Source organism: Centropristis striata, chromosome 8 (genome assembly GCF_030273125.1).
Source record: "Centropristis striata isolate RG_2023a ecotype Rhode Island chromosome 8, C.striata_1.0, whole genome shotgun sequence".
In the NCBI taxonomy this organism is placed as follows: Eukaryota; Metazoa; Chordata; class Actinopteri; order Perciformes; family Serranidae; genus Centropristis; species Centropristis striata.
This window is the reverse complement of record NC_081524.1, coordinates 22,488,849-22,510,460: the sequence shown is the minus strand read 5'-3', so window position 1 is coordinate 22,510,460 and position 21,612 is coordinate 22,488,849. Positions and strand designations below refer to the sequence as shown.

The 21,612-nt window shown below is 39.5% G+C and overlaps 1 protein-coding gene across 2 annotated transcripts; it reads right to left on the bottom strand.

Moving 5' to 3' along the window:
• Positions 1-1,595: 1,595 nt before the first annotated feature.
• Positions 1,596-16,933, bottom strand: tlr18 (toll-like receptor 18). 2 transcript variants are annotated; one of them, XM_059338530.1, is made up of 4 exons: positions 16,804-16,933; positions 5,556-6,550; positions 3,916-5,098; positions 1,596-3,791 (listed from the first exon to the last, which is right to left on the bottom strand). In XM_059338530.1, the coding sequence occupies exons 2-4, from the start codon at positions 6,539-6,541 to the stop codon at positions 3,324-3,326; spliced, it is 2,637 nt and encodes an 878-aa protein (XP_059194513.1). In that variant the 5' UTR covers positions 6,542-6,550; positions 16,804-16,933; the 3' UTR covers positions 1,596-3,323. The 2 variants fall into 2 exon arrangements, with proteins under 2 accessions (XP_059194513.1, XP_059194512.1); XM_059338529.1 differs by lacking the exon at positions 16,804-16,933 and having other exon boundaries at positions 5,556-6,822.
• Between the last annotated feature and the right edge of the window lie 4,679 nt (positions 16,934-21,612).

Below are 21,612 nucleotides of genomic sequence, written 5' to 3'. Positions count from 1 at the left end.
ATTGCCTTTCTATTTCCCATTATGTATATTTATGTGCATTTAAAGCAATGCAAAAACATGGAAAATCCATTATATGTGCACACATACTTGTAAAAAAGCTGATTGTGTTAACTGTGTAGTGACAAAAAAAGAAACAGGCTGAGGCAATTTCTTCTTTCCTGCCATAGAGTTTCCCTGTGTATTGCCTGTGTTCATTTTATTGGGCCTTAGTTTTGCTTATTAGGTGTGACTAATGCTTTCCTGGGACATCATTTGCAATTAAGGGAATGATTACGCTTGAATGACAGTGAAACTTCACTTGCAATATAAATTAAGTGCAGGCCGGTAAACTGAAATCCTCCTTTGACTGAATGCAAAGCGTTGGGGTTGATTTACATCAGTAGCTCTAGTTGACTGATATAAACAGTTTATGGATATTTGCATAGTTCTTGGCAAATATTAAACTGAGGCCTACATTTGATATAGTACTGCAAATTAAAAAAAAAAAAAGGTCACAGGAGTTAGGCTCCTGTCACGGACTCCCAGAGTTGTTTCCCACTTCCCCTTGTCTTCTGTTCTCCCATCTGTCTGCCTCTTTGTCTGAGTGCTTTCCCTGTCACTCTCCTGGTTCCTGGGTCCCTCTTCAACCTAAACAGCTACGATCAATCTGCTCGTCACCTCTCTGACTCTCCCTGATCCCTTCTCTTCCAACACACCTGCCTGCAATCAGCTCATCCCCTCTCCAGCATATCAAACCAGCTCTTTTCCCACTTGGTGCCAGATTGTTGTCTCAGACTACTGTGGCAGTCATTTGTTTCAGGCCTCACTAGTCTAGTTATGAGAACTGTGTCTGTGTTGTTTCCCAGCCAGGCTTTAATTGCTTTTTTTCTCCCCTTTTTCCACATCTGCCTGCTTGGTTTCCTTGCCTGTTATCCCCATACAACCCCAGCCTGCCCACGCCACTCACCCTAATTCAGCCCGGTCTGCCATCCACTGTCATCCCTGTGCCGAGGCCAACCTTAATCTCCTTTCCGCCCACCCACCATTCCCTGTTGACCTGCAATAAACCTCCTTAAACTTCAACTTCCTCTGTGTGGGTGTCCTGTGTTTAGGTCCATCCCTTGTGACATTGTAACAGTTAAAGCATGAGATGATCTTGTAAGGCATAAGTTGCTTCTCAGTTTTCCATAAGGGACACAAGCACAAACTACGCATATAATGGATGGATGGATGGATGGATGGATGAAAATCTCACTGATGTGGTGAAGTAATTTCCATGTTGTCAGTGTAAACTGTTTCAAGATAATACCAGACCATGAAAGACATTTTAATTTCAAAGTAATGTTTCCACATCCAACAGTTGGCTACATTATTAATGAAAACCTGAAACTTTCCCAGATCAGAGATATATGTTCTCTTCTTGGTTTGATCAGGAGTAAAGATGAAACCCTTTTCTTTGACTTGATTAACTGAGACCATGTGGATGTGTGAAAAAGAGCTGCTCGCTGTCTTTTGTGTGGGAAACCAAAGCAACCATCTCTGATTACTGATCAAGACCAACAAGTAGTGGATGTTTGACAGTGGTCCAACATAAAAACACTTTTATAGCCATGAAAAAAACTGTTATATTTTATTTGATTACACAATAATACATCAAAATGAAAATAATTAATGTCCAGCATTTTAAAAGTAATACAAATGAGGCAATGAGGTAATGCAGCCTTTTTAAAACATAATAACTCAGGCAAAGAATACAGAAATACAGTAAAGACATACTAGGTGTCTGCATAAATAATAAACATATGTTGTCTTTCATGCCAGCTTCCTTTATATTTGGAAAGTGCATTTATTGCACAGTGCATTTTACATCTCTCTCCCCCTCTCTCTCTCTCACTGGGACATCAAACTGAAAGTAATAAGTTCAATGGTGTCATCTACTGGCCATTTGCAAACTCTACAAATGGCCTCATGTAAACGTGTGAGAGATGAGAAGGGAATGTTCTTAAACTGTTACACAATACTGACTAAATACTGAACATGAAAGGGGTGAAGTCATTTAGAAAAAAAAATTGTGTTTACATTTTTTAAAAATGCTTTCAAGAAACATGAATCATCACAGTATGCAACTCAAATCCATCAATTAAAAAATACAAAAAGCAGCTGCTGACCACCTCTGAAAGCAGTGACTCAACATGACTAAGGCATGCAGCACATTCTTATCAAGTTAAGAAAGATATTTGGCAGCAATCAAATGAGTGATTCCCTGACCATACATGTAACTGTTAAATACAGGGAAGAAAACATAAGACATTACTGATGCATGTGACACCATTTAGACTTAAGACCGGATAATATTTAGATATTATTTAGACCGGATAAAACACAGCTGGCTTTTTAACTCCAATGTAACCTATCTGCAGCAATATTAGACCCTCAGGGCTCCGGAGGTCAGGTGATATAGTATAAAGAGTGACATAGTCGGCAACGTGAGGAGGACAAGGGGGTTGTATGGGTCACAATACAATGCATAACTTTCATCCAGGAGGGAACTGGTTTGATATGGGACACAAACAAAGGTCAGTGTTGACCTATTCACATATACTGCTGAACGTACAAAGGATACTCAGATTATGGTTTGCGTAAAAGTAAGTATTTGTATTTCAATTTTTCTCCTAAACTTAATGTTAACATCATGTTTAAAAACCATAGAGGATAGACGCCACCCAGTGTGCTAAAAAGTGATGGCAAGGGGATCTAACCAAGCATGATGATGAGAACAGGTTAAGGAAAATTCTCTCAAAGCACTGATACAAATACAAAGTGCTGGATTTCTATGAATCCACATTTTCTTAAAGAGCTAGCTCGAGTGCTGAATCTAAAGATCCACCAAGATTCCCTTGTGATGGCCTTTGACTTGACCCTGGAACATTAGAGTTGAACACTCATGATCTCATACCTGATGGCCAGGAATGTAACAGAACACGGCCTTTTCACAATGTGGCTCCTGTCACCACATCTTCCTGGCACCTCGCTTGTTATCCAGAGTGCGACATGGGAGATCTCATTCGAGCCGCTGAGTTTGTGGCCTTTCAGCGGCTGTCAGCTGGGCATCCGGCCTGAGATGCTCAGAGGGAGAGCGGAGCAGAGGGCATCAGCTCGGCCCTCGGGGATAACATGACAGAATGCCACAGGCAGGCAGGGTTTCGTGTTATTGTCATCATAATGAGATGTTGGCTTTTGCTCCCAGCTTTTGGTATAACCCACAAACAAAAGGTTATCTGAGTTCAATCCTTCACCAAGACAGTACTGAAGAAAAGTTAAAGCTTCACTTTGTAACATTTTTGTCAAAGTGCCACCACAGGGATGTGTCTCTGATTTGACAGCTCATCATTATTCCTATTCATACTTTCGTTTTTGGCTTCTGCTTCTTTGTCCACATTCGGATTTCCTGCTTCTGGCCTCCAATCCTCTATGGGGGGCCCAACCACAGAAACGCCTCCCACAGATGAGGTTCTGCTCTTAACACTGTGCCCCCTCTCTCGAGTCATTGTTGGCTTGCCCAGCACACTTCTCAGCTGTGCCCAGAAAAACGCCTGTTGGTTGACCTGCTGGGGCCACTCCAGGTACGTCTTGGTACTCAGCATCTTCTTCAGCTTGCAGTACTTGCTGGGCAAAGATTTAGGATCCAAAGGCTCCTTCACCACAAGGATGACGTCACTGAAAGTCTTTCCCATTGCTCTCTGCTGTGCAAAGTACAGCTCATAGTTGCACCATTCACTGTTAACGAAGTGCCGGGAGAGGACAAATATTACCTACAAAAAGAAAGAAAAAGAAAGCATGCATTACAGTTGACTGTAATTTATTTATTCTATTGGTTGTGTTGGATGTATTTTGTATTCTGGCTTGTACAAGTCTATTATAAATCTATTTTTGTACCTTTCGACTGCTTTCAATGTTGTCAATGATGTTATCGATGATCCACCGTCCCGGCATGAAGTCCCTCTCATGTATACACAGACGATAGGAGTTCCTGTTATTCTCCAAACAGGGCAAGAGCTCTTCCTTCACCCAGTCTGCATCAGAGTGGCTGTAGGATATGAAGGCGTGAAAGGTAAAAGTCTCTGGTTCCCCTGCTGCTTTTTCCTTTTGAGCTCTGTATTTGGCCCTGATGATCTGATACGTGGCTTTAGTGTACCACGGGAGGTCAAAAATATAGCAAATCAGCATCAATATCAAGATCACAGCTGCTGTAGTTGCAACACAGATGATGATAACTAGTCTGATATCACATGCAACTTTGCCTGGGAAGAAGTTGGCTATCTCTGTGTTGAGCAGGGCCTCTGGGTGGTAACATTTGTAGTTCCAAGGCCAGTCTGTGAGGTTTACTTTACCCTTTGACAATGTGTCCTGAACAAAAGCATGAAGGTCACAAGAGCAATGGTAAGGGTTGTTCCCTGCCTTCAACTGAGACAGTTGAGGCATCTCCTGGAAAGATTTCTTGCTAATAAGATCAAACGAATTCCCATCCAAAGCTAGTGACCGCAGTGACGGACTTTTCCACTTAGATGGGATGAACTTGATTTTATTTCCACTCAGCAGGAGCTCTTTCAGGTTGGTTGCTTTCTCAAAGTATGTCATGTCCAGCTGGTCCAGGTCACAGTAGGACAGGTCCAAGTAGTGCACTGTGGTGGGCAGACAGCGGACGGCTTCACTTACAAAGTTATTGTGATGAGCAATAACCCGAATTATGTTTTTTTGCCAAACGCAGTCCCGACTGGTTTCAGCAGATCCCAGTTTGTTGTTGCTAAAATCCAACACCTGAAGCTGCTGGAACTCCCTTGTTAGTGACGACAAGTCTTTTAAACTGGTCAGCTCATTGGTGCTCAGTTTGAAGGTGTGAAGATTTGGCATGGTGCCCTTGTAATCACACAGCTGGTTAAAGAGAAACTGATTCTGTAGACGATTATCAGAGACATCCAGAACCTCCACACCTTCCATTTCGACCCAGGCGTCACAAGGCACGGAGTTGAAGTACACATGTTGAATAGACAATTGCTTGATTTTGTTGAACCAGGTGAAGCGCCAGTCAAATCGCAGCACATCAGGGTTGCTGATATACCTACAAGAAAAACAGATTTGTAATGTTTTGAATGTGTAAGTGAAAAGTTCCCCAAGGAGTTTGGTCAGAGTGATATAGCCTGGGGCCAAGGGCTCTATGAGATTTCATGAAGTTGGTTGAACTGGCAAGTATTCTTCTAGTTTAACCAAATTATCCGTGGAAAATTCAGGGTTTTAAGAATTGGGAGATTTTGCACATATTGTGGGATATGGTTGAATTTGCATGAATTCTTGTGATTGCAAGATTGTGAATTCCAAGAGGGACTAAATACTTTGTAAGCTTAAACTCTACAAACAGCACTAGAATTGACATTTAAACACTGTAGAAACTGCATTGTGACAAATCATGGGCCAGTGTTTAGCAACATATGACATTAGCAAGTGCTAAATTTCAGACTAAATTAACCAATTTTCACACATGAAATGAAACATGAGGGCAAAAAAAAAAAAAAACTCACCAAAGATCCAACTTATCCAGCACCAGGTCTGTGATGCTAGATCCTTCTCCATTATCGACAAATGTGGGTGAACGGGCAAAGTCGATGTACTGAAGTCTCACGTTTTTGATAGGGGCAACTTGTAAGTTCATTAAAGCCATCCTGAGGAGATTCTCATTAAATTTACCTCTGTGGAAGATGAGCTGATGGGCTGTGATGCCTTTTAAACCTTGGAAAATGTCCTCCTTGCCCATGTAGTACATGAACTCAAAGAGATTGCGGAACTGGATGACGCTGAAGGTCTTGTTGGCGAGGTCAAGCAGCATGCGAGGAAGAGCATTTGGCAGTTGATCTATGGCCATATCAAAGCCCATCTGCATGGTCTGGATGTCTTCCAAACTTCCAGGCTCGTAGTAACTCAGATTGGAGGAACATTTGATAGCAAAACCTTGCAACCTGATATTCTTCAGTGGCTTAAAATCGCCTTTCTTTAGACCCATCACCAGAGGGCCGCCCATAGACAGAACTTGGAGTTTGACAAATCTGGAGAAGCTATCAGCCAAAGTAGCATGTTTGTAAAGGTTATTGGACATGTACAGCTTTCTCAGATTCATGAGAGGAGTCAGAGCTGTGGCAGGAATTTCCTGCAGGGAGTTATTGAAGATGTCAAGATGCTCCAGTAGTTCGTTGTTCTTAAAAGCATCCTTGTCAATGTGTGAAATGTTATTGAATTGCAGCTGAAGGATGCGGAGCTGAGGGAGGTGGAGGAAATCATCAGCATGAACAGCTTGGAGTTTATTGTAGGAGAGATCTATGTCTTCCAGTGTGGATGGAAAGTGTCTCCATGGGATACTGTTGAGCTGTCTTCCCAAACAGTCTGCAGAGCGGCCAGAGTTGTAGATGTGACAGCGGCCTCTGTCAGAGCTGGCAGTGGTGGGCGAAGATGGAGTCGGAGATGTGAGTGCTTCAAGGAAGAGAGCACTACAAATCATCAATTTCCAAATCATCGTGACGGACTAAAGAAAGCAAGAAAATTAGAGATTAAACATTGGCATTTCCTTCTTTATTCGAATGAATGCAAGTGGCAGGATAATTACATTGTTTTTGTAAGCAGAAGAATTTATTTTTACATGAGCTCCATGAAAGTGTTAATCCTTATCTGCAGAGATGCAGGGAGTGCATTTGCTCTAGTACAAGAGATAAGAACTACTGGCACTCTCTCTGTTTCTTTTTGTTTAAGTTTGCACTTCTCTTCCAGTATCTCCAGTATCTCAGAAGGAAATACTTCTACCTTTAATTCAACTCATCTGTAAGCATAAAAATGCCTCAAAATTGAGCAAAAGACTCACTTTTTACCAGTAAAAACTGCTCATACTACATATTCACAGAAACACAGCCACTCTTGTTTCCTCTGTGTAAAGAGAAGTGGAGGGAGGAAGCATTGCCCACCCAAAAATCCCAGAATGTTGCACCTATTCTCTGAAAAATAAAAACAGCATATAACTCCTGTAAGATGCATGAGATTTTTTCCCTGCCAAATAGAGGAAAGTTCTACTTTTTCACCCAGATAAAGAAACCCCAAAGAGCTAAATATAGCACCGAGAGACAGCAGCAAAATCAAGATGATAGAGGCATGATGTGACAGAGGAAAGAAGCAAATCTTTATCTCAACTTCTTCAAGATCTTTGATCAATTTTCTGTCATTTCCTATTAAATCATGACTTTTCCTTTGCAGAATAAACTGACATTTTGTTTGTTCTGCAGGGTAAGTGAACCTTGCAAGACACAACAGACAACAGGCTACACACATCGCTCTACCTACATCTACATCATTATGTGCTCTCAGGCAGCAAATCTGCAGAGAAAAAGACGGACTCATCTATAAAAAATAGACATTTTCATTGTTCCCCCCTCATACAAAAGCACTCACAGCATTAAAGGCTGTGCAGTACTTACCCTCTTAGGACTAGTTTCCTGCTTAAGGCTGTTAACGCAGACTCTTTCAAATCCCCTCTCCTGAAACCTTTATTTATATTCCTGGTCCAAGGCTGCACAGTGTTTTGACCCTCACGTGGAGGAGCCATCAAACTTTATAACCCCAGTTAAACAAACAGCGTTAGCTTTATCTGGTCCAGGAGTGACGTGACTTGAATAAACATTTATGTCTGTGTGGATGTGGGTGTACAAATATATTGTTTCCCTATTGTTGTAGGTAATCTGGTTTATTCTGGAGGTTGCCCACGCTGCCACAGAGTAAGGGATCAATATACTTTATTAAAAATGTGTTTGATTCAGAATTGAAACTAAATTAAACTCACTTTACAGCAGCTGCAAAACCAATGCCTTTTAGGGGAATTATTTACAACATAATTAAGATAAACATGTGATAAAACTTACATTATTCCTCATTCTTCTCAGGTCAACAGACATCTGAATGAGTCATTGTTTGCAGGTTTTGTAGATAAACATAAGATACCTAATTAAATATCGTATTGTTTGACTGGATTAATGTCACCCTGTGTTTAATGGTCTTCCTTCCTTGACATGTCTGGGAGAGAAAACAGCAGCCGTGATGCTGCTTCAATGAGGAAACCAGAAACACTCTATCTAATCTGGTCAACAGTAGATGGCTGTTACTGGAAAGTGACACCAGATTAGAGGAATATCAATAATATTGAATTGTGAAACTCCACACATGACAGGCACTGCTGCACAGTTGTAAAGTATTCTTCTAATATCACCCTGCAGTTAAAAAGCTTCTGGAATCGATACAGTTTTGTCTCAGACTATATAAATAGTTTCATGTTTGCAGCATGAAGGAGTTTCTGGTCTTTTGCACATGACTTAAACATTGAAAGGTTTCCAGGGTGTTAATGGCAGTTTTAAAATGTGTGGGGGAAATTTAAGAGACGCATGGGTATTGTAGTATTTTCTACCAAACTAGGCAAGGCAAGGCATATTTATGTATATAGCGCATTTCATACACGTAGCAATTCAATGTGCTTCACACAAAAAAAGAAACCATAAAAAATGGAACCATACACTATTTTAGCAATAATAAAAGTAAAAAGTTATATATATATATATATATATATATATATACATGGAACCCCAAACAGCAAAGAGGCAGTTTAAAAGTAAATGAGAGAATAAAAAAAGACATAAAATATAAAAACATAAAAACAATGTGCATTCACTGCAGAAAGCATCCAAAAAGAGTTTGTTCTTAACTTTTGTTTTGGAAATGACGATAGTTTGGCCGTTTTTGATGGTCTCTGGAAGCTTTTTCCAGAGCGCCATAGTGGCTAAAAGCTGCTTCACCTTGCTTTGTTCTGACGGTCGGTTTCAGTAGTAGTTGTTTATGTTGTGACCTAAGGGACCTGGTTTAGGAATACCGTTTAAACATGTCATGTAAGTAGTAACTAGTAGACAGAAACACTGTTGAAATAACGAGTGGCTGCAAGATAAACCTACAACATATTAACATGATCAAGCAGAGTCCTAACACACTAAGCCACACTGACTAAGGGTCGAAACAGTTGTGATAAGTTAATTAAACCCATTCTCATTCCCAGCTCATCACATACGGATGCTTGGTCAGGTTTTAATGCACTAGGTAGCACTACACAATAAACTATGACATTTCATTGCAGTCACAGTTAAAACAGTTGTGGTTAAACAAAACTACTTGGTATACCATTATTTGGTTTAAAGTTAGTAAGCTTGTAACTCAGGTTGAGTAAGTTAAGTACCGTATTTCCTCAAATAGTAGCCGGGGCTTCTATTAATAAAAAATCAGTTTGGGACCCGGCTAATAATAGGGGCAGGCTATTATTTGAAGGAGGCTTTTATTAAAAAAAGAAAATCAGAGCAGCTCTGACCGGCACTTTTTAGAGTGTTTTACACAGCGCATTGTAGCCAGTGACCCGGATGTCAGCCATATTGGAAGTACTCGGATGTAAACAAACAATGAACAGCACGCTGAATGTTCATTTCAAGCAGGATTTAAAATGTCTAAACTACTAAAAAGCCCAGAAGAATGGCTCGACTTTACATAGAATGACTAGGACAGCGGGAGAAACAACCATATTTACCTACAGTACTAACTTGTGTGGCCAAACTTCAAAATACAGGTGTTGTGTCGAAATCTACCCCGTAGCATCACCTCCGCGGTTGGAGTTAGGATTTAAGTTTAAGGTTAGGCCTTGTAGAGAGAACTGTTTGGGGTTAAGGTAAACTTGGGGTCATGTTAACAACTTAAAGGAGGACTGGTTGGGGTCAGGGGTCAGGTTGGTGCAGGTTAAGGTAAGGGGGACACATATCGACAGGGGGACAGTCTTTGACATAACACCGGTAAGACCCCCGGGATTATAAAAGAGGCTCTAAAAATTGTTTTTACACCCGGTTACTAAATGAGGCCAGTCATTAATAGGGGCCCGGCTTTAAATTGAGAAAATACGGTAGTAAATGTAAATCTGGCCCATGTGAAACCCAGAAGGCAACAAACAGTGGTCTCCTGTGTGTTTGCCGACATATCCATCCACCCCACCCTCCTCTCTTTTCTAACCTTCTAGCTCTTTATAATACCTGACCTGACTTGAGCACTTGCCCTGTGCAGATGGGTTTACATTGGCGTTAGTAAAAAGCCAAGTACATCTCTTACAGATGTGAAAGGGTGCCTTGTGTGTCTCTATTTGACCACCTAGGAATGAAAATGGTCTGGTCAGTGCGACATTTCTGACATTCAGAATTCTGATGTAACCTTTATCTTGTGATCTAAGACTACTGTTTCAGATTATAAATATCGAATATTTCATCATGTTTCTCTCACAAATGATAACTGGTATCTTTCAAGGCTATTCACAACCTCGCCCCCCCCCCCATATCTGTCCAACCTCCTCCATGTTCCCACTCCCTCCCGCTCCCTCAGATCCTCTTCCTCCCTACACCTGTCTGTCCCATCCGCCCGTCTCACCACCATGGGGAGCAGAGCATTCCGCTCTGCTCCCCGCCTCTGGAAGTCACCACCAGCCCAATTCAGAAACATTGACTCACTCCCCCATTTCAAATCACAACTCAAAACACATCTGTTTAAAACTGCCTATTCCTTGTGATGACAATTGCCCTGTCCAATCTATTTCATTGTATTATTCTTAATTCTCTGTATTTTATTGTTGTTTATTTTTCTATCTTTTTGTACGGCGTCCTTGAGTGCCAAGAAAGGCACCTTCCAAATAAAATGCATTATTATTATTATTATTATTATTATTATTATTATTATTAGGGCCGGGACTTTAACACGTTAATTAAGATTAATTAATTACGCAAAAATTAAAGCGTTAAAAAAATTGATGCATTTTAATCACACTTATTTTTGCACCGCGGAACATTTCTCACTGGATGAGTTTCAGGCGGACCGATTATACTGGAGCACCAACTACCGTTCATGAGTTCAGACAACAACAAACCACAGTGAACATGAACGAAGAAGCTGATGAGACGCTTTGGTTGGCCCAAAACAAAAACAATGGATGGAAGCGTCGATAAGAGCATGGTTATGTTGCTATGCAACAAGGAATTCACATATCACCGCAGCACATCGAGCCTCAAGTATCACCTCAATGCAAAACATATAGCGGCTAGCGGCTAGTGCGGTAGCATGGATTGTGTTTCACTTAAAAAACCAAAGTATTCTAGTTTACAGAAGGTCTACCTACCTATAGGCTACCTGAATTTCTGAAATGTACTTTATTTCTAAATATGCTATTGCTACACTTAATGGCACAAATTGCACTGGTCTGTTGGACTTGAACAAAAATAAACAATATTTTTGTTGCTTAAGCTTATGTATTCAGTCATTATTCAATGGTATACTAAAAATCCATTTGAAAAAAGTTACTTCTCACTGTTCTCAGGTCAAATTCTTATATGCGATTAAAATGTGCTTAATTTCGATTAATTAATTACAAAGCCTCTAATTAATAAGATTCATTTTTTTAACCGAGTCCCGGCCCTAATTGTTATTTTTATTATTATTATTATTATTATTATTATTATTATTATTATTATTAATAATAATAATAATAAATGTCAGCTTTTAACGGTGACAGCCCAAAATCACACTGTCAGGACGTTGAGTCAAGACTCACAACAGCCAGGTCAGGTCAAAGGTCAGAGGTCGAGTCTCACGTCTACAGCCCTGATTGATGGAAATTTGATGGAAAAAATATAACTGGGGCCTTTTTTCTCACCAATACCTGCCTGTTAAACCCTTATCTTTCACATGACCAAACCTGCAGCCATGGGTCATCAAGCTCTAAAGACGTTAAGGTCAGATAAACACCATGCATTCTTTACTTTCTCTGTTTACAAGGCATCTGGTCATGCCTCAAGCGAACAGAAGAAACAGAGGCATGGGAGGTCAACTAAACCTGTGTGTTCCTAACCTACATATGTTCAGAATTGTAAGTTCATGACCTCAAGCTGGTTTGACATTAACCTGCCTGGATGGAAATTTAGCATCAGGATATAGAGAACTTTTTTTCCTTTTACTTGTTTCCTGTTCTGTGGTGCATGCATTCTTATCTGTGCCAGGAATGTGCACAACTATGCAAGCAGCTCCAGTGGTGAGGAGTGTTGCAATCACTTCAACGTCAACACACGTGAAGTTTATGGGTTTTAAGATTTCTAGGTCTTGCAGTCTAAACAACCACATATGAAGCTCTATTGTGTGTACACACGAAACATATGGCTCTTTTCCTGGTCAATATTGTTCACGTGCAGGTAGGCCCACTGGAAGGTACATATAGCACAAACTGGAAGAACAACTGGGAAACCCCCAAGAACACAAAGAAAGGGGAAATATTTGTTTTCTTTGCATCCAAGAGGTAGATGAACAATTGTTGTCATTGTTGCCAGGAAGTGTCAACTATAGATTTAAACATGACAGGATTCATGAAAGCTATGTACCCAGTTGAACAGGTGTTGCAACAGAAGGATGCAAACTGACGCTAAATGATTCGACCTTGTGGTATGAAATAGTAAACAAAACAAGCTTGACAGCTCGTCTTATTGTTTAAAAAGTACACTCCCTGACCTCAATAAAAGCAATGACACACAAGCCATAAAAAGTGCTATTTCACAATGTCCTTAAAATGAGTCAAGCTTAAATCTCTCAACCTAAATCATTAGGAGGCTAGTCCCTGGAGCAATGTTTTTTTTATTAAAAAACAAAAGGTCCAAATCAATTTGGCAGAGCTAGAGATTTTTTATTCCATGCATTTTAATTTGTTATCAAAAACCCAAAATGCACCAAGACCATTGGCAGTTGGGTTGGAGATGAAGAGCTTTTTCAAACTTGTAATCTCAAGACCCAGCCATTGAGACTGAAGTGACATCACATGATGTGATTTATCAGGCAAGAGTTCTCCTTCAAGTACAACTTAAACTGAGTCTTTCCTACAATCACCATCGTAAAAAAAATATTAATAAAGATTTTGCTCTATGTTGATTCCATATGTCACTGAAAATACAACCCTCAACAGTAGCTTTGTAAACACGACATGTAAACAGGACAGGTGGGTATGGTCATATTTTTGATCGTTATGGCCATTATTGCATATTAACTGTAAAATGTTGTGAATGCATGGAAAAATAAGAGATGTTGACATTTAAAGATGTTGTAATGTCCATGATTCACTCATCTACCAAACTCAATTTTAACATTTTTAAAATGTTTCTCACAGCAAATATTAATAAATGTCTGGCTAAGATATAGACTAATAAAATAAATGACAAAATGGACCTATTATTGCTGCTTAAGCTTCCAGGAGTAAAGAAGCAGAGTAATACTGGTACATAGCAACCCAATGCAATGTACATGCTGCACTTTGGGCTCCACAGTGTTGGCACTAAATTAATAACCAGGCTTTGAAAGAAACAATAAATGGCTCTGTCATTGATTAAACTACGATATCTCTCTGATATGCCATGAATGGCGTCATCCAATGAGCTCAAAGCTCTATTACTGTGTCTGATATTTACCCAACAGTCAATAGTTGGTGGCAAACAGCTTTTTCATTGACATGTGTTGGCAGCACTGAAGTCACTGCCTCCATACGACACATTTATCTGGCAGCAGACTTGATGAGTTTTCTCTACTCTAGTTTAATGATGCTCTGTGTTTATGTTCTATAGGGACAAACACAGTCGGACTTGTACTCCAGCTGGGAACATTTTATCATTTTCCACTCGTACCTAGTGGTATTTAACCATAAACTAGAACCAGATTAAATGTTTGTTACCCAAGTTCTTATATGGCCATATCTGAGATTTTAGCTGCTGTCCCCATATTATGAAATTAATTAATGTTCTGTGCTCAAAGCAAAAACAGCAGCTGCTTTTTCTCAGAGCCAGTGACCTCATTACTCTGGATAAATGGCAGGACATGCTGTCAACAGTTTTAATAATTAAATTAAATGAAAACTGTCTTCATAGACAGATATTTACAACCTAGAAAAATTGAACCAAAACTATTTGCAGGGCAAGAAGCTACAAGGGAAGGGTATAAAACAGATGGGTAAAGTGACCCTCTAAACTTGCACCATGCAATGTTGGCAGAAAACCATCTTTCAAAAGGAAAATGACAAGTCATTAGCTGGAAAATCACAACAGAGAACAATAAATAAAGACACCGGACACCTCAAACGGGTATCACTACTCACGCAACTTCCTTTAAATGATGTTTTTTTGGTGTCAGTGCCAGCGGTTTTGACTTGCAAATGCTGACTCACGTTTACTACTCATTGCTTCACACAAAAATAAAGAGGGCCTTTGTCATTTCCTAGCAGGACAAGCCAAAATATTTGCTTTGAGAGTAATATGTCCGGCACACAGGAATCATGTTTTGTTTCAATTGTTCATAGGAATTTATAAACATTTGCTACAAATGTAGTGTCAGGGATACAATTTTTTTTAAAGAGTGCCTCAATGAGTCTTGTACTCCCTCAATAGCAGTGGTTTCAAGGATAAAAATAACACAAAAAGAAGGTTGTCTCACTGCAAGATCGTTATCTTTGCTTCACAGAAATCTAAATATTTTCCAATGTGACCTCCAAAATGGAACATTACTCAGCAAAGAACAATGTGTATTGTGTTAATGTGATGTGACTCCACCTATTTACCATCACCTGTGCTGTGTGAACTGGCCAGTAAATGAGTTATCAATTAATGAATAATACCAGGACAAGTGGAGCCAAGATTTTACGGTATTAAAACATATTTTTATGGTCAAGTAATACCAAACTAATGCCAACCAGCCTTTGGTGTCGTGTATGTGAGGTGAGTTTGATAAGTATTTTTTTAATTTGACAATATAAGGCAGCTGCTTTTGAACTCAAGTGGTCCAGTAAATAATAATTCACAGGTGCAAATATAAATTGTGAGTCTGGGGTTCACTACCGGTAAGTTGTAGTGTGGCTTAGTCACTACATGGACTGTATGTGAACACTGCACTACACGCATGAGTGGTTAATGCTTCATGTCATTCTATAGGAGTGGCAAGATCAAAAGGGAAGCTTGAAAAGCTGGTTTGGCTTTATAGGTTTCAACATGAACTTTTAAAATAACTGAAGTTACAACAAGCAGTAAAGGACTGAGATAAATGACACCATGCAACACAAAATAGTTTGAAAAAGATCTAAGAGAGCAAAACAGCAGCAGGGAATCGGTGAGTTCAGTACAAACAAATCCCAGAGAAACCATTGAAGCTTTGGCCACAACTTCAGCTCACTCTCAACAGCTTGTTATCCTTTAAAAACATTTATCCTACCAAACACATGTCCAATATATATATGCCTCACAGTGTTGTAGAGGAAACTCCACTGACATTATCAGAGAGGCAGTAACAGCTGTGCAAAACTGCCCCAAATAAGCTTATTTACCAATGGAGCGTCACAGGTGCCAACAATTAGCAGGCTGATTGCCTGAGGAGAAGACTGTCTTAAGAGATAAGACTATGCTTAGTTTATCTTTTCTATTATGTCAACAATTTATGTGGAATATTATGCAACAGTAGCTGAAATTGATGGGGATGCTATTAGTTGTACAGGTATTTGGCATAGGTATTTGGTCATAAAACAGATTTTGACTTATTGATTATGGTATGTATTATCAACACTCTATATTTCCTGCCAACCTATCTACTTTTTGTAAGGATATAAAGTTTCCTCTTACTGTAAGCACAGTCTAGAAGGTATTCCTAAGCCACCAACACCCAACATTGCTATTCCAGGCACCATGCCACTACAGTGTCACGCTATAGTGGCATGGTGCCTGGAATAGGGAACCAAAAAAGGGAACAGTAAACATAAAAGTAACAATAGAAAACTAGAAGAACTACTTGAAAACACAGTGAACTGAAAGAGTTTGAGTTTTATTAAAGATACTTGTGTCGCCCCCACCTCTGAAATCAAAATGTCGTCCATGATGGTGTGGCTCATGAGATAAAATAGCACAAGCCTAATCCTGTCATAGTGCTTACCCATGTGACACATTTACTGAATGTGACATAAGTTGCTAGTGTGGCCCCTGAACCCTGAAACACCAAGAAAAGTCTGAGTGGGGAAAGTGAAAGAGCCGTACTTTTCTCCCGGCACATTACCACCAATAATGTAGAACAACAAATTGTTAAATATATAATAGTCCTTCAAATCCTCTCAGCTTGTCAGACAAGTGGATTGTTAAAAGCCATGTTTGGGAAACTAACAACTACAACTGTTTTTTAATGACTGGAATCAGCAAAGAGGTCTAACCTGGACAGTTATGCTGACTGGCAATCAGCAACTTGTGGGTTATCTTAGCAGTTGCCTCTCATGTTTATTAGTTATTTCACAGTCCCATTCCCAAAACACTTAAAAATTAAACAGACGAAAACGAAACAATAAAAATTCCAGGATGACTGTATGTGACGGCTTTCTGGCCAGTGCTGACTAATTAGGGATGAGTCATTCTTTATTCAGAGACTGTTTACACACTCTTTATCATTGAGAAATATAAAAACCTTAATGCTATGAATTGCTTTAGTCATGTCCTGATGGAGAGAAGTAATTGTTATTAAAGTTTGATGTTTGCGTGATAATACCCTGAAGTCCTTAAAAAATCCTGAATGCAGCAGATTTAATCTACAACAAACATGAAGATAATCACTTGTATATTAAGAGTCAAAACAAGTTTGAAACAGACATTAGAGACACAAATTCTTTAAACTCACCTTGAGATGGGGGTCAGAATCGACTTATTTTCCAGTTTGACTTTTTCACAGCAGATTTTAACCTGTGCTTTGTGTTAGACGCTGGGTGAGAAGTGACTCAACGCTGGATGAGTTAGCCTGTGGCAACTCTGTCAGCTCGGTTATTTTCCCTCTCTGTGTCTGCCTCTCTCTCTCTCTCTCTCTCTCACTCCCTCTTTAATCTGTGTGTGTGTGTGTGTGTGTGTGTGTGTGTGTGCGTGCATGTGTGTGTGTTTTGCCTGGGATGTGTAAAATGTCAGGGGAAGGATTTTCTTCTGCCTCAGAAGCTTCACATTTGTTAAAGATCTAGCTCTGCTGTCTTAACTGAAAAACAACTTGGAGACAGCAAAAGAAGAAAACCGTCGCTACGTTCAGAGCTGTTGTTGACATTATTGAGGCCATTATTCCAGCCATGCAGAAATACTTGGTTTCATTTGTCCAGGTTTTGAAATATCGATTTCTGGCTCAAACCCATTTATCTTTGGTGCTCAAAATATGAGTGATTGATTTAAAAAAAACTCATCATCAACATGTTTGACAGGTGCGGGTAACATTAATTGTAGATGATGGAAAAATAGCTAGTAGTGAAACAAAAAGATCAGTGGAAGAACTGAAAATTATATCCATTGTTGGTACTTTTTATGCTTTAAACTGTCACTTTATCAATCCTGACTGTCCTCTCACAAGGCATAGAGAAGTTGGCTGCTATTTCTGTTGAAACTGTGAATCTTCTGGAGCAGCTCAAGTATGCAGGAGGCTTGTTACTATTTAATTAAATCTTGTGTTGCAAGACCTTCAGAAATGAATGAAGGTATTGTGCCAGGTGCATAGAGCACTTGCACACAACAGAATTTTGGAGAGCTGTCAAAGATACAGCTGAACATAATCTGTTGAGAAAATGGAAGTTGTTTTTGTTTCTGCAATCTCTACATGACCAGTGTTTGTTTTTATCATGTTTTTTTTTCTTGCAGTTCCCCTAAAAACCCTGGTGCATCAAGCCTATTTCAAAAAGGCCTCATGTTCAGGTCAGGTCACTGCTCTTACATTAATAGGTTTGGTCAAAGTTTGGAGAAGTTCAGAATGCCAATCATCAACATAAATGGTAAATGGAGTGCATTTATACAGCGCTTTTACTCAAAGGGCTTTACACTACATACATTCACACTGGTGGCCGAGGCTACCAGGGCACACTGGTGCCACCTGCCACCATTGGGAGTTCATTTACACACAGATGAACGCAGCATCAGGAGCAATTTTGGGTTCAGTATCTTGCTCAAGGATACTTCGACATGTAGGCTGCCATGGTCTGGGATCGAACCACCAACCTTCCGATCCGGTAGGCGACTGCTCTACCAATTGAGCCACAGCCGCCCCAACATCTTTATTTATCATCTTTCATTATCATCTTTCAGTTTCCTATGTACTACTTCACTCTTCCTGCAGACATGATGGGCTGGATCGACCCAGATTTTCAAATACTGCTTTGTCAGAGATCTTGGCATCTAACACCAAAGGCACCCTTCTGTAAACGTGTTCTCCTTCCTTAACCAGACAGACAGACAACTCCCTCAACACACTAGTCAATGAATGATGGCTTCATTGAGCACCGTTTTGACAGCATGAGAGTGGAGTTAAGCTAAAATAAGGAAAGAAAATAAAAGAAACAGTGAGTGTGATGAGCCTTATTAATATGCCTTTCCATCATGTACTCTATGCCTGATATATAACACCAGTGCTCAAAGGTTTAGAGTCACCCAGAAAATGTCTGTGTTGTTTTCCATTAAAATGTTTTATTCATGAAATGAATTACAAAATGAATCGAAAATATAGTATATACATTTAATTTGTACAAATCTCCAACTTTACCATACTCAACCAGCCTGAGGAAGGATCATTTTATTGCTTCTCAAATAAGCGCAAAACAGTTTCCAGCTGTGTTAACATAATGCTCAGGTGTTTTAATGATCAATGAGCCTTTCACCACTATAAACGTGGATTAACACAATGTGCCACTGGAACACAGTAGTGATGGTTGCTGACAATGTATAATAGATATTCCATAAGAAAATCAGCCGTTTCATTTAAACTCTGCATCGCTGTCAATCCCTACTACTATGTCAGCAAGATGGAGGTGGTGGACAGTCTAAAACATAAATATGAGTCATATTTTCCTGCCTGTACAATTGCCCTATTGTCGTTTTTGAGGGGAAACCAGCCTTGAATGGGTAGACTGACTGTATGGACAACCTGGGAATCTTAAAGGACAAGAATGTCCTGTTGTCCTGACCCATAAGTCATTAGTCCATGTCCAGTGCTAATGGCATCATGAGGACATCAACTTTACGCTGCAGCCACAACATAATTTATGTTTTCCCTTACCATAACCTGCACCAAAATGTATACCTGACTGCAACTTTTCTGATATGCTTAACCACAACCAAACCTGAATACTGCTGATTACTTTGTTTTTTCCCCTTATTGTTTCTAATGCTATCGACCAATGGAGACCATTCTTTATTGGAAATGCTCTCCACCAAAGTCATTTGGGTGAACTAACCCTTTAGCACAAAACAAGCAGTTTTGTTTGTCATGCTCAGATTACCTCTTTGTGTTGAGGGACGTGACATCTGGAAACAATTACAATGGAATATTGTTTGATTTATTTTCTGGGCATGGGTTTAAAATCTATTTCTGTGTCTGTGCTTCTGCCAATGCAACCACTGAGAAGATTGACATGTGAACTTCTCAGCTGGGTGTGTGTTTTTTGGTGTATAAAATAGATAGTCCTTGTTTGCATTGGTGTATGCTGCTGATAACTGCAGAAGAATGGATGTGCCAAACCAATGTGAAAGAAAGGAGGATTTATATTTAATGGTTCCTTGTGCTGATTTCAGCCAGAAAGTATGAATAGAGTTGATAGGCAGACATCTGTTGGGAAACAAGCGAGCTTGCAGGGTGAGATAGAGACTCATAATCAGGGTGTTTGATAAAAAGCACCTCTCTGTTCTTGAGTGGAAAGATTGGGAATTGATTGACAACAGGCAGCTTTTACCTCTTTTATCTCAAGCATCTTGTCATCTCACTCCCAGAAAGTAAGAAAATAAGAATATTTCCCAAAATGTTAAACTGAAAAGATAGCAAAACATATCAATTTAACACTGAGTTATAGTCAGAACGGCTGCTATGTGGTCGAGGTTGAAAAGTCGATTTTGAATCAATATTTTATAGCAGTCACAAGCCTTCCTCTGGAAAAAACAAAGTTATATCGAACTGCTGCATCTCTCACCATCCTGTGGAGAGGATTTTATCATTTTATGACCGAAATATCAAATCTTCACTTTGTAGAACTGTGTTACTGTCTGGTCTTGCCGCTCACACTGTTATCACATTCCTGGAAAAGGTCCCCTGTCTTTCCTTCAAAAAAAAAACCTCATATTTACAAGATTCAGTTTGGTTTCAGGTGCTTTTTACTCATTCAGTCATCACAAATCCGGAGGTTGTTGTGATTCACTGCTTGCAAGAACTACACATGTGGCAAGGAAAACAAATGATGAAACTAGAGTGTTGTGTTGACAGTGGTTTGTTTAGAAATATTGTTTCTTATTTGTGGTTTAAAATAAAGTTTTAACAAGCATACTTATTTGAACCAGTTACATAAAAAATGTCATTTCGGCCCAAACCGCAATCTCTACCTAAATCTAACCAAAAGGTTTTGCATTATTGACAACATTAACCACATGTTCAAAACTGTGATGGTTATCCAGGAGAAAATACTTGTCCCATAAAATGGAACAGGAGCCCTTACCGGTTGCAGGAGATCGACACATCCTCCTTGTTTGTACACATCCCTTACTTTCCTCTCCGCTTTGATACTCAACATCACTTCCGCCTGCGCTTGGTGAATAATTACTACAGCCACTAGAGGGCGCTGCCAAACAATACACGTTCATATAGCAGCACATTGAATGAGCTTACAACAACCTACTAACAGGTAGAGTAGGCCTCTACTCATCCATACTGATGGGATGATAAGTACTGCTAAACGCCCATTGAATAGTCTGACACAACACATTCTCATTACCAACCAAGGTTATTATAGTTAACTAAAACTAACAAAATAACGAAAACTAGAATTGAAAAAACATTTCCGTTAACTGAAATAAAAGTAAAAACAAGAGTTTTTAAAAAACGATAACTAACTGAAACTGTATTGTGTGGTTACAAAACTAAAACTAACTAAAATGATAGTGAAAATGTCCTTCGTTTTCGTCTTTTTTCATACATAATCCAGTGTTTCTATTAGAACATGCAACACATTGGTAAATATGTTTACTGAGACTGGGATGTCTATAAACTGTCAAGTGAGTTGAGATCTCTACTCGCCCCACACACAGCTAAGTGGTATGACGCTGTGGAAATCAGGGACTTTCCAGCAGGGTAACAACAGTTGGTGACAGTTGGGCGCTTTCCTAATAAATGATGTGATGCACGAATGGCACTGTAATGATTGATGTTGATCTAGTATGATTTAGCATGATTATTGTGAAAATGATGCTAATGAAAAGTTGATGATGATTGTATGTAAAATGATGAGTTACAATGTTGATGTGATTTGATGGAAAAACTGTTGAAATGAATGCAATAACGGTCAGTTTGTATCAGTATGTGTGGTAACCGGATTGATCGTTAGAAATTTTGTAATAAAGTGATTGAGACAGGGCAAAGCCAGTAGAAGAAGGGAAACTCCAAAGAGGAAGGATCAAGCCGAGACATGGTGTACGTGCGCAACGT

What these genes read in the sequence shown, in the direction of transcription:
- tlr18 (XM_059338530.1), bottom strand. Translation starts at nt 6,541, where the DNA reads ATGATTTGGAAATTGATGATTTGTAGTGCTCTCTTCCTTGAAGCACTC. An exon ending in CTGGATAAGTTGGATCTTTG is followed by an intron (nt 5,099 to 5,555) that starts GTGAGTTTTTTT and finishes TTTTTCTTGTAG; the next exon opens with GTATATCAGCAACCCTGATG. An exon ending in ACATTGAAAGCAGTCGAAAG is followed by an intron (nt 3,792 to 3,915) that starts GTACAAAAATAG and finishes TTCTTTTTGTAG; the next exon opens with GTAATATTTGTCCTCTCCCG.